At 43.0% G+C, this 12345-nt stretch overlaps 1 protein-coding gene across 1 annotated transcript; it reads right to left on the bottom strand.

Annotated features, from left to right (window-relative positions):
- Positions 1-3631: 3631 nt before the first annotated feature.
- Positions 3632-7974, bottom strand: LOC116654091. The gene is made up of 2 exons (XM_032447686.1): positions 5656-7974; positions 3632-5590 (listed from the first exon to the last, which is right to left on the bottom strand). The coding sequence occupies exons 1-2, from the start codon at positions 7538-7540 to the stop codon at positions 3846-3848; spliced, it is 3630 nt and encodes a 1209-aa protein (XP_032303577.1). The 5' UTR covers positions 7541-7974; the 3' UTR covers positions 3632-3845.
- Between the last annotated feature and the right edge of the window lie 4371 nt (positions 7975-12345).

The following is a 12345-nucleotide window of genomic DNA, read 5'->3' on the forward strand; positions in this document are numbered from 1 at the left end:
GCATTTAAATCTTAATTAAAAAAAATAATAATACTGTATCAGTTCAATAACAAAGTCCCAGATAAAACTGTTATTAACACCATTGGCTATATGAAATATCAGGAAGTACTCAGAAAATTCCTGGGAACTAATCCTCTAGAAACAAGTCTGATTTGTAAGAACAAAATCTGAGGTTTACCAATTGTAGGTAAAATTATAAGTTTACTAGCAGTTTTGCAGAATATGCACATATAATGACATCACTGCACAACTATCTGCAGGACCAGTCACAACACCGTCCCAATTAAGAAGATGCAAATTACACTCACGCCATATTCCTATTAGGTTGAGACCACTCTGTCCACCATCCACCTACCTGAAGAAAGGTACAAGATGATTCTTCATGTCACACTCTGCAGTTTCTACTACAGGCAGTCCACAGAAGTCTGATCTGATGGCTTAGGATTCAAATGCAAGCTTACTTCCAGTGTTTACCCATAGCATGGGTAAATGCTTTCTTGAGAATAGGCTTAACGCCAAGGAGTGGCTAACTTATATTTCACAAAGAGGAGATAGAGACTGCACAACATGAGTTTACAAAAAGGCAGCTTGGATCGTTACTCACAGGGCACATCTCTTGCTGCACTTGTACTGTGTTCTACAACCAGTTCAGCTGGCTGTCCTCTTATACATTGTGTATACACGTTTCAGAGCGAAATGGCAGATGTGTGCGACTAATGAGGGGAAATAAATTCCAATGCTTTATGCTAAAACACAAAATCAATTCATGTGAAAAACGTGACATAATAGCACAGTAATCTCAGCCTATGGACTGGGGGGAGGAACAGTCAGTAAATGCTATTACAGCTATAAGTCCAGGGGAAATTTTTCTATTTAAACATCAACATACAGCTCTAATTTGAAAGGTGTTGTAAAAAACAACTCTTGGAACTCACACCTTGTGTTATAGAGAATCCCTGACTTGAATTTGCTCAGTCTGCAACTAAGATATGTCCTTTTATCTGCCAATTTAATCTAGAATATGTGCCTTAAACCAGGACCTTGCTCCCATCCACCAGCTACACAAATGAGAATCAGGACCAAATCAGGATATTGTTTATATCCCGTATCTGCAAAAGCTGCCAACAGACAGAAGCAGCTGACATGGTAGTAAATGCTTCAATAAAAGATGCGCTACAAAGAATTTGACACACATCACTCAATTCTGCTGGCTTCATCAGGTTAGCAAAACGTAAGAGATATGTTTGCCACTAGTGCCAATAAATCATACTACTTTACACTGGAAGGAAATCAACCTCAGCCCTAGCTCTCAGGCTTTTTTCTATGCCATTATTTACCAGACATCATCTGAATAGTCCAGGGCAGCCTGAAAAGGCCTTCTCCATCCTAGAACCCCACTCTTTAGCAAGGTAATGGTATTGCTTCAACAGTAAAGTTTTCAATTCATTTTTCACTCTCCAAGTTTGGGCTCTTATCTGAGAAGCAGAAGCTAAGGATTCATGCTTACTTGAAGCTGAGATAAGTCTAGGATCTCAATCTATGAAAGCTGCTCTGTTTCACACAAGTGGGAAGAGTGAGCCACTACCTGTACCTAAGTGCATGAGGCAATGTCATGCTCCATCTGGTCCTTCAAAGATACACGAAGAGGGTCTTTACACCTATTCTTCTCTGTAGATAACCTTAGGACAATTTTGCATTCCCAAACTGCTATCATTTTACAAAATAAATATATATATTTTTCTTTAGTAAGGGTAGAAGAATTGTCTATTCAGGGCTTTAGCTTTGTGCTGCTAAATACATAGCTGTACCTTGTCTGTTTAAGTTAACTCTAGCTTTCTTTGCTTAGCAAATTCACTTTCATTTAAATTATGAGACGTCCCTGCCTCCTAATAGGAGTTGATATTTCACTGTCAGAGTAGATCATCTGAACGTGGCATTGTGTTCATCTCTAGAAATAAATAAGGCTGGAAACACACCAGACTTTCAGCAGTGACAACATCCAGCTGAGAGAGTATGTCAGGCAATGTTGCTGTGCTGAGGTTCAGCTACAACCAGGACTGAAAAACAGAACTAATCACCAACCTTTTGAGTGGTCATTGGCAGGATTATTTTGTCAAGGAAAATCTTACCAAGTAGCAGGTGCTCCAGTGAAGCCAGTAATGTTGACTGAGTACAATGGTCTTCTCCTATCGGGCTTACTTTCACTCTGCGGTGCTTAGACTCACACTAACATCTTGCTCACAGTCACTGTTATGTGAGAAACCTTTGCCAGTCTGAGTACCTGCAGTTCCCCAAAGAAACTGCTCCCCAGGGGAAAGAGCACCTTACCTGTTAGTGTTTCATTAAGCAAAAGAAGTATAAAGTATCATCATTGTGACCTTTCTCCCCATCACCCATGAAGAGAAACTAGGTTTTGCTTTGTCTCCAACAATTCCTTACAAGGGTGGGGAGAAAGCTAAAGGATGCCTTCTTCTCTGTCTAAGGATTTCAAGTTTCCAAGGCACTGTTAGACTTCAGTAGGGCTTCTTCAGACATGCTCTGCAGGGGATAGTATTGACTGCCAAGCACAGAGACTTCCTGTTGACTCCTTCACACACTATGAATGAAGAAAATCATGCAATTGAAAGACACAGACTAGCACTACATTAGTACTGCCTTTACCACATGCCATATGCATTTCCCAGGAATCTTCTATTCTTGTTGTTAATTACACAATTAGATGTGACAAAGGCTTCAAAAACACCACAAAGCCCCAAGATACAACAGTTCACTCTAAACCTGCCTACTGAGACCTTCCACAATCCTTACAGATCTGGTCTTCATGGCTGAAGTAGATAACAATGTGTCCTATTCAGTGATTTTGGTGGCTACCTCCCACCACCCATTTCAACAGGTCAAGAGAATTGTGCAGTTTTTCCAAAACAGACATTCTCTTGAGAACTTCTACAGTCTTCCTGAGCACCCCCCATCACCATCACATCTAGCCCTTCCTTAACCTCTCAACTTCTTTATACGCCTACGTAGTACTGCCTGCATTCATCAAAGGTGAATACTGATATGGAAAACCCATCTAACTGGCTGGCTGCATTTTAGGGGTCTTGTATTATTTCAAAGACCACAGATCATTTGATTGGAAAAGGACCTTTAAAGGTCATATAGGCTGCCAGGGCACACTGCTGACTCATATTCAGGTTGCCATCAACCGGAACCCCAGATCTCTTTACATGGGGTTGTTCTCCTGTCTGTACATATATCCAGGGCTGCCCCATCCCAGGTACAGAATTTGGCACTTGCTCTTGTTCAGCTTCATGCAGTTGATGACTGCCCAGCTCTCACATTTGTCAAGGCCTCTCTACCCTTAAGGGAGTCAACAGCTCCTCCAATTTAGTATCATCCTCAAACTTAGCATACACTCAAGTCCTGCATCCAGACACCATCTCCAGATCAAACCTTTCCTTTACAGATAAAGCACTTGATCCTGTAGAGAGGGGTGTGAAGGCTTTACGATCGTTAATGGCTTTACGATCTCTGCCTCCAACTGAAGCAATAGTTAGACCAATTACCAAGTGACACCAAGGTGGTAGGGTGGTAAAATGGCAATTTATTGAAGCACACACGACCTTATATAACCTACATCCATTTCGTCTATGCCTACTGTATTACACGTCAGTAAGATTCTTCCAGAATATGGGAGAGGGCCTGTCACGTCACATCTCGATAAGATCCCTGTATTTCGCCTAATACAACATCTCCCCCTCCCCATGCTAAGAAAGCTTAACCCGTTACAATACGCAACAATATAAACCTATAAGCCTATAGACCTATAAACTTGTAACCTTATAAACCTATAAACGTATGAAATCTATAAACTGTATATATTCTATTTTGCAGCCATACATTGCAAGCCCTATCAGTACTATCTTAAGCAATTGCTTGAACCACAGTGCAATACCACCAAACCAACCCTCCAACCAGTTCCCAGAAGGCTCATCCTGGATGCCAATCTTCCTGGTGTGTTCTTTCAACCACTCCAACTTCTTGTGCAACGACTCACTATGATCACTCAAGTTAAAACAACACATCCCTTCAAAGTCTTTGCAACCATGACCCTGTGCAAGAAGCAAGAAGTCAATCGCTGCTCTGTTTTGAAGCATAGCATGCCTAATACTGTCAATGTCTACGAGTAGTTCACTCAGCAGTGTGGAAGTCATATTGGCCTGTTTTACGGACCTTTCTATCTCTTTCAGCGCTTGCGCTGCGGCAACTCCTGGGGTAAAAATAGATGCAAAGATCCACGCTGTTGGTTCCCAAAGGCGAACTTTGTCACCGCAGTCCGACGCCAGCGCATGAATGCTCCGTCTCTTCCGAGATTTAGTCATGTTTCTGGTCAAGCGCACCCACTCGAGGGCATGTGGGGACAAGATAGTTAACCATCCCAGATAACAAAGCCCTACCACTGCATTTGCTGGTATCCCTTGCCATGCACGGTCACCACAAATCAAGAATATACCTGGTGGCAGTGCCTTCGCAGTGGAGTTGTTCCAGATGTATTTTTCTGATCCCTGTCCTTTCGCCCTGGGTTCAAAACAGCAGCCTTTTGCATACTCGCTGCTGAGATTGCAATCTATTCCCCGTTGAGAGCCATCAGGCCTCGACACGTTAATGATACCAGGGTTACTCACCCAATGTTCAGGCGGACAATAACTGCTATTTCCCATTGGTGTGGATATATTTGGAAGGAAGCCACAATATGACCCATCCCAGGTAAATTGCTCTGTATTGTGTGGATAAACGAGAGTGAATGGATCTGACCTATTTTTCTGTGCATTCCAATAAGGACCTTGAGGTGTGAGAAGGTCTAAAATATTTGAATGGCTCCTCTCGTGGTTAAATCTTGCAAAGCCAATACATCCAGGAGACCACCAATAGCCTCCCTTTTTATCCCACGTGTCATTGGGTGCCTGTTGTGATCCCAATATCTGCAGCTCTTGGGGATCCCAAGGAAGAGTGACATTCAGTGTACAAACAACACATGCTATCCTTTTGCTGGCAAGGATTACAGTGTCATTCCCTAAATCTCTGCGTGTGATGTTAATAGCTGTTAGTGCACAGAATTCTCTGCATGGATCTTGTATGGGATTATATGATCTTACGTATCCCTGAAACTCAGAGGAGTTTCCCCATACAGGAATCCCAATTAAGCATGTTTGAAATGGTGAGGTAGTTGATTGCAGGCTAAGACAGAAATCCGTCCTGCCTGTTTGTTTCGCCCAAGTAACCCACAGATTCCCAGGTTGTTGGATCAAGTGAACACCCCCCACCGGCGACCAACATAAAGACAAAAGACATAGCAGCATCAAAATGGTGTCTCTCGTTGGCAGCAGGGGTTGTTTCTCTGGGTCCTTTGGGTTCTTGGGTTTCTTCGGTATCCAGAAGAAAGCTCTTCTTTTGCACTCCATCGATTCAGGATCCCTTGGGTGGCTGACCAAGAGGTCCATGGTCAACGCCACCGTGTGGTCAACACGCTTGGCCCATTTTAATGAAGCGGGAAGGGGCCCTGGGCCGCTGGCACCCTCCCGTTCCAGTTTCCCTGCGGCAAAACCTCAAATTTTCGACAGTGACGCGCAACATGTCCAACCCCATTGCACAACTGACAAGGCTCCCCCAGGCCCTGTGACCCGCTCTGCCCAGCTTTCTTGGGGCATTGTGCTTTAAAATGACCATGCTGCCCACACTTGAAACACGGACCTTTTCCCTTCTCATCCCCGGTGCGAGCTGCCATCATCACTGCAGATTTAATCGCAGAGCTGACCGAAGCAGCCATCCCTTGCACCAAAGCAGCCATTCCCTGCACGGCAGTTGCCAAGCCATCATTATTGGAGGGAGTATTTTTCTGATGATCTAGCACATATTTGATAATCTCCCCTGGGGTGTTCAAAGTTCCAGGAGCTGCCCTAATTATCTGCTGAACGTCCGGGAGCGACTTTTGCTTGAGACAGTCTATCACAACCAAAGGCTGGACTCCCTTCGGGAGGTCAGACCCTTCAATGGCACGAATCAAGCGATTTGCAAAATCAGAAAATGACTCAGAAGGCTCCTGTTTGATGTCGGACCACGGGAGCACAGGCTCCGCAACTTTAGCCACTGTCAGCAGAGCCTGAAAGGCTGCCTTTGTAAGCGCAGCTAACTCCCCCGCTCTCAGCCCTCTTGCTTGACCCTCCGGGGACCCCACCATACCATCTGCTAGTCCCTGAAGGCGCAAGAGAGTAGTTCTTTCAACCCTAGCTCCACGGCCCTGACCTGTATGCGCATTAGCCGGATGATTGTTATTACGAGCTGCCTCAGCGACAACAGCCTGAAGCAATCTATTCCATTCATCATACCACAGCGTGTACTGCACGGGCTCAAGAATCACCCTCATGAGACTGACCACATCGTACGGCAGGAGACTTGAGGCCATGAGAGCCTCAACTGCTGACATAGTCACCGGAGAACGCAAGCCCTTGTTCTTAACTAACTCTGCAAGGCGAGTAATCGCCTTGGAATCCAGAGGGGTCCAAGCCGGACCATCCTGTTTCACTATTATCGGGAGGGCAAAAGCTGTTGTTTCCGGGTCGGCTGTCCAGAGGTCCTCCCTTGTCTGGGCCCAATCAGTGAGAGTGGGTGGGCTCCACGGTACGGGTGCCGTGGGGCCACATCCCCCTTGGGCGGCCCCTTGGGCGTCCCACATCGAATCACCACCCCCACATTCATCTTTACTATCATATGGGGCGGCACGATCCACCCCTTTCTGGGCGTACACACAGCAACAGGCCGGACCCGACAGCAAGGAAGTACCACCCACCCCTACACTTTTCACCAGTGGCACCACGCCTCCCCCTTTCAGCTCTGGTGGCACCACCACACCTCCCCCTTTTGGCTCTGGTGGCACCACCATGCCTCCCCCCTTTGGCTCTCCCGCCCCCTCCTTGTCCTTGTTCTTATCAGGTACAGTAGCAACATCGCATTCCTCGAGGGGCTTCCCTCCCCCTTCATCCCTGTAGGCGTCCAATGAAGGATACGAGGAGTTAGGATAGGGGGGCGGAGGCGGGGTGTCCTCCTGTTCAGGGCTGCCTTCTGGAATGTCCCTCTTTTTCTCCGAAGGTGAAGCAACAGGTGTGGCCGGGGTAGCCGGCGCCATCTTGTCTTCCACCGAATCTGCAGGAGAGACAAGACCCCCCCCACGGCCTCCCCCCGTTTCCAAACCCAGAATTTCTCTAGCACGTTGGTTTGCTAGCTTCTCCTCCCGTGCTGCTTTCAGCGCCTCCAAGATAAGTCCCCATACTTTGAATTCTGATACTTTTCGAGTGGCCAGCGACCTTTGAGATAGTGCGGCCGTAATTCCATCCCATCTGCCAGGATTGTATAAATCAGACGGGTTTGTTAAAAGCCCTTCCTTTTCCAGCAGCGAAAGAACTGCTGTTACCTCCTTTTTGGAAGGAGCCTGTTTCCCACAGTGAAGTTTGCAAGCGTGAAGAATTACCTTGATAACGGCTTCCATGTCGCCTCGGCCGAACGTAAGTCTCCTGGCCGTACCCTGGCGCTTCCCCGAAGATACCTGGGGGTTCCGAGATTCCGAGAGCTCTCTCTCCCACCTGTCGAAGAGTGATGCGCACTCCTCTTCGACCCTGGGCTTCCGCTACTCCGTGATAAGGATTCGCTACCGCAACGGGATCCTGCGGCCGTAACGCAGACAACTACTTTGCTTCAAGTGTCCCAAATCACGCCTAATTACGTCGATCACGTCGGTCGGTCACCATTTGAAGGCTTTACGATCGTTAATGGCTTTACGATCTCTCGCCTCCAACTGAAGCAGTAGTTAGACCAATTACCAAGTGACACCAAGGTGGTAGGGTGGTAAAATGGCGATTTATTGAAGCACACACGACCTTATATAACCTACGTCCATTTCATCTACACCTACTGTATTACACGTCAGTAAGATTCTTCCAGAATATGGGAGAGGGTCTGTCACGTCACATCTCGATAAGATCCCTGTATTTCGCCTAATACAACAGAGGTGTGATTTGAAAGTCTTTAAATAATTCGCAAAACTTAATGCTTACTAGAGATAGCATCAAAATATATTGAATTTTAATGCCCAGTTCAAAACTATTTCCATGTGATTTGATACCTAGCTTCATAAAAACTCCTGCCTTAAAAGTTTCTGTCACTTTTAGATAGAATTTGGTGGCTTACCCTCTACGATATTTTTTGAGTTGCTACACAAGATTAGATTGCCACATTAAATACTGGAATTCTACACTCTGTTTCACTGTGTACAATTTATGATTAATTTACTATATAAGATGTCATTTTCCACAGACAATAGATGAGTATTCAGCAGGAAAGCTCTATTTTATCCTCCCCAGATTAACTCATAAGCACATTTATTGCTACAGTTTCTCTTCCTTGCTAAGTTGGTAACAGAAAATTTTATTATATTGATAGTGCTGCCTGTAGAAGTTAAAAACTATGGAGCTTCTATACCATCTGTTAATTTCCCCCTTGCTGCATAAGGGAACCATGAGATACACCATAATAAACAGATTTTTTCTTCTTGGAGATCATAAGTCTCCAGAGCCTGTGGCATATATGTTCACTTACATTCAAGCTGTTAATATATAAAAGTGAGAAGGGAACCAGTATTTTTATCAATGTGGAATATCAGCTGAGACAGACAACACAACCTCCACAGAGGGACACATCCATATGTTGCACAGTAACAAATGCCAAGAAATAATACAGCTTAGGGGCTTCTCCTCAGTAATTCTATTCAACGTCATTCTAACTATGGGTCAAAAATCTTTGTCCATGAAGACTCTTCAAAAACAGACATAGCATGGTGTCTTAGAAAAAAAAAAAACTTTGAAAACGTCTCATGTAAGACTACTTCCCAGGCCCATTTCTATTACCCTGGTCTGATCACTATCTCCTGCCAGAACTGCTTTCCAGGCCTTACCATTCATATACTATATTTATGATCTTTTCTGTTGCCTCGTAAACATTTCTGAATTTGCTGCCAATTCAAGCCCTGAAGCGTAGATGGGAATAAAAAGCATTTATCTCCAAGCACACTATTCCAGATTGTAGTTTCTACTATTTTCAATCTGCACAGTCTCTCAAGCTGTATGACATGCCTGTTTCCCTGTGAAGACTAATTTGCATACATACAGAATACTAATAGCCCTTGTACATATTCATGTCAATAGATCTCGAAGCTGTGGAACTCTCTGTTCTCTGCTTTTTATTTCCCTTCAACAACTGGAGGAATATTTGCCAGAAAGCTGTTTCATAGTTTTCCCATCCAAAATCTCAGCAATGCAAGTAATGGGTGACATACGCAAACACTGCTGCTGACATCAGTCCACTGATATTTTAAAGACATGCAGGATTATTATTATTATTATTATTATTATTATTATTATTATTATTATTATTATTATTATTATTATTATTATTTTAGACATCACACACACAGTCTGCAACAAATGAATCATACTAATTTACATGGCATCATGAAGCTGCTTGCACTATGTATGCTTTAGAAACAGTCTCTTCCAAAGATCTTGCACAGGAATTAGAATTACCTAACAGGCAAGAACTAGCACTGACTGAGATTCCAGGACCTGCCTGATTTACACAACAAAAAAGTCAGCGATTGCAACCAGGTCATTAGCAGTTTGCAAGTTAGGTCTCTCCTCCCACAGCTCCTTTAGAAGGCTGATATCCTGCCACTCTTCAGAGTATCTGCGTTTTGATTATTTATCTCAGTGGACTTCAGCATCATCCTATTAGGAGAGGGCAGATGCTCTGACAGCGATAGCACCATTTAGACCTGTGAGAACATGGCAAGTGTGAAGTCAAGGGGGATCAAAATGCTGGCAAGAAAACTGGCCTTAGAAGCATGGAAGATCTTTTTGTCATGGTTTTGAGCTCAATTCATGAGGAACATACACAATTCCAGGAATGGAAAGAAACTACAACCTCAGCTCAGAAGTAAGAGCAAAAAGAACAGGAAAGACTGAGCAGGAGTAGAAGGGGATTTCACATTACATGAAGATCCTACTTTTGACTCTCTAGCTCCTCTGTGTAATGTTTTCCAAACTACTTTTCTCATCTTGCCTAGATGGGTCTATTACAGAATGGATGCCTACTTGAACATTCAAGTAACAGCTACCAGGCACATGTGAATGTAGTATTGAATACAATGTTCCAGGTAAGTACAAATGAGTATTTCCACTCAGAGGACAGACAACAGCATACAACTGCAGAATGGAACAACTTGGGACAGTAAGTGCTCCTAAGAGATGACTGAAGTTCAAAGGGTGCACCAGCCTAAGGACATGAAAAACAGACAAGGTAGGAAATGAAGGAATAGGAAACTTTTCTATGAAACAATTTTGAGCTTATCAAGTCATAGAGAAGATAAACAGCAAAATTTTTCTGATTCATATGGGTTAGCTGGAGAAGTATCCAGAAATTTATGAATAAACTACAGAACTGAGAAACAGAAACGTTCAGAAGATTAGAAATTACAGACAAAGGGAGAAAACAAACAAACAAACAACAACAACAAAAAACCACCAAGATAAAATAAACCTTTGTTACTTCAGAGAACATTACTTCTTATTATTCAAGGGACAGCTTTGCAGACAAATGATTATATTTATGTAAAGAGGTGCTGAAAAGAGAAAAATAACATACCCTTTTGGAGACAGGAGAAAAAGTAGTTGGCATACAGATGATTTAGTTATATAGTAGAAGAAAAACCTATTGAATGGCATGGATTGACAAGCAGTTAAATGGATTATATACAGAGGCTGTGGAATTTCCAGCGTGGAATGATTTTAAAGAAACACTGAACTGATTCTGTCAAGAATGATTTAGGTATCACTGAATTCATCTTGAAGAAGAAAGATGGGCTAGATTATCTTTGTAAGTCCATTACAACTCTTTTAATATTTTTCCTTCAATGCACACAGCAAAGATGGGACACAAATTCTGGTCCCATAGGAGTTAGTTTTCTCTCACTTTTATTTTATCAGGGAGCAGCAGATGAAAGCCGTAATCAGTAATATATAAGAGTACCAGAGGTTTACCCCAAATTCACTGTTGTTGCTGCAACTGCTAATTGGTGCATAATGTTCTCATGACGGACTGACACAGTGCATACATTCAGACACACTATAATGTCTGTAAACAGACTCTGGATGCACAGACAGTAACGTGCTAACTGTATTATTAGCTATTACTGATAGAAAACATCTGACAGTAGTTCTTTCATTCCATGTCCCTACCTGGCAGTCACAAACTCTCAAAGGCCAAAATCCTGAACTCTGATGCAACAAGTCTTTTCCAGATGATGTGGCCTCAGAGGTAAGAAAAGAATCTACCAAGATAGAAAACTAGGCTTCCGAAAACCATAGGTTTCAGCCCCACATCTGAAGAGGACTTCCTAACTTGCTTATGATGCATCATTCCTTTCTGTGATTTTAGTTCATTTGTGGTATTATTTAAAAGTGGGAATAAAAATAATTAGTCTATAATTTCACTATAAAGTTCCCTGGAACAAGTAGCCTAGCCCATAATACTATTTAAGAGAGAAAGGAAAACAACATACCCTTATTTGCTCCCAATAGCAATCATACACAAGCTCTGGTCAGTCCTGAGAAGCACGCACACAGATAAAGCCACAACCATATAAAGTCACTGAGAATTTAGGCAATGATATCACAGTGACCAAAAGTAGGTTGTAAGATAGACAAATGGGCTGTCAGTACTCCCTGCCATTATTTGCTGGCCCTTGGCATCAAGATGAAACCATAATGTTTTGTAATTACAGATAAAGGAGATTTTCCAGAAGAGATCTCCAAACAAGCCAAACATCCTGAGGGAAAAAGAAAAAAAAGCCAGGAAACTTGTTGGCACGTTCATTCTTCAGACTCGAGAACAACCAGCAGACAATTTTTTTATTAGCAGCTGTTCAGAACTCAGTTCTAGATTGATGAGTGAAATCGTGAATCCCATACAAAAAGAAAAATATGGAAAGAGGAGTATTTGAGAATAAATTAATCAGACTGTAACAAAGATGAAACCACAAAACCCTAAAGCTCTGGCTCAATAGGAATTACACAAAAAACAAGTGCCACAAACAAAGGATACATTTTAACCATAACTGAAAACCTTAATTGTAAAGCCTCATGACTGTGACAGAACAGAGGATGGACTCATCAACGGAGTCAAAGACTACTTAAGGAAAGACTATAGGGTTTCAGGAGAATTAGAATTAAGGAAGCCTTGTGC

Source organism: Coturnix japonica, chromosome 14 (assembly GCF_001577835.2).
Source record: "Coturnix japonica isolate 7356 chromosome 14, Coturnix japonica 2.1, whole genome shotgun sequence".
NCBI lineage: Eukaryota > Metazoa > Chordata > Aves > Galliformes > Phasianidae > Coturnix > Coturnix japonica.

What these genes read in the sequence shown, in the direction of transcription:
- LOC116654091 (XM_032447686.1), bottom strand. Translation starts at nt 7,540, where the DNA reads ATGGAAGCCGTTATCAAGGTAATTCTTCACGCTTGCAAACTTCACTGT. An exon ending in ACAGGGCCTGGGGGAGCCTT is followed by an intron (nt 5,591 to 5,655) that starts GTCAGTTGTGCA and finishes GTTTTGCCGCAG; the next exon opens with GGAAACTGGAACGGGAGGGT.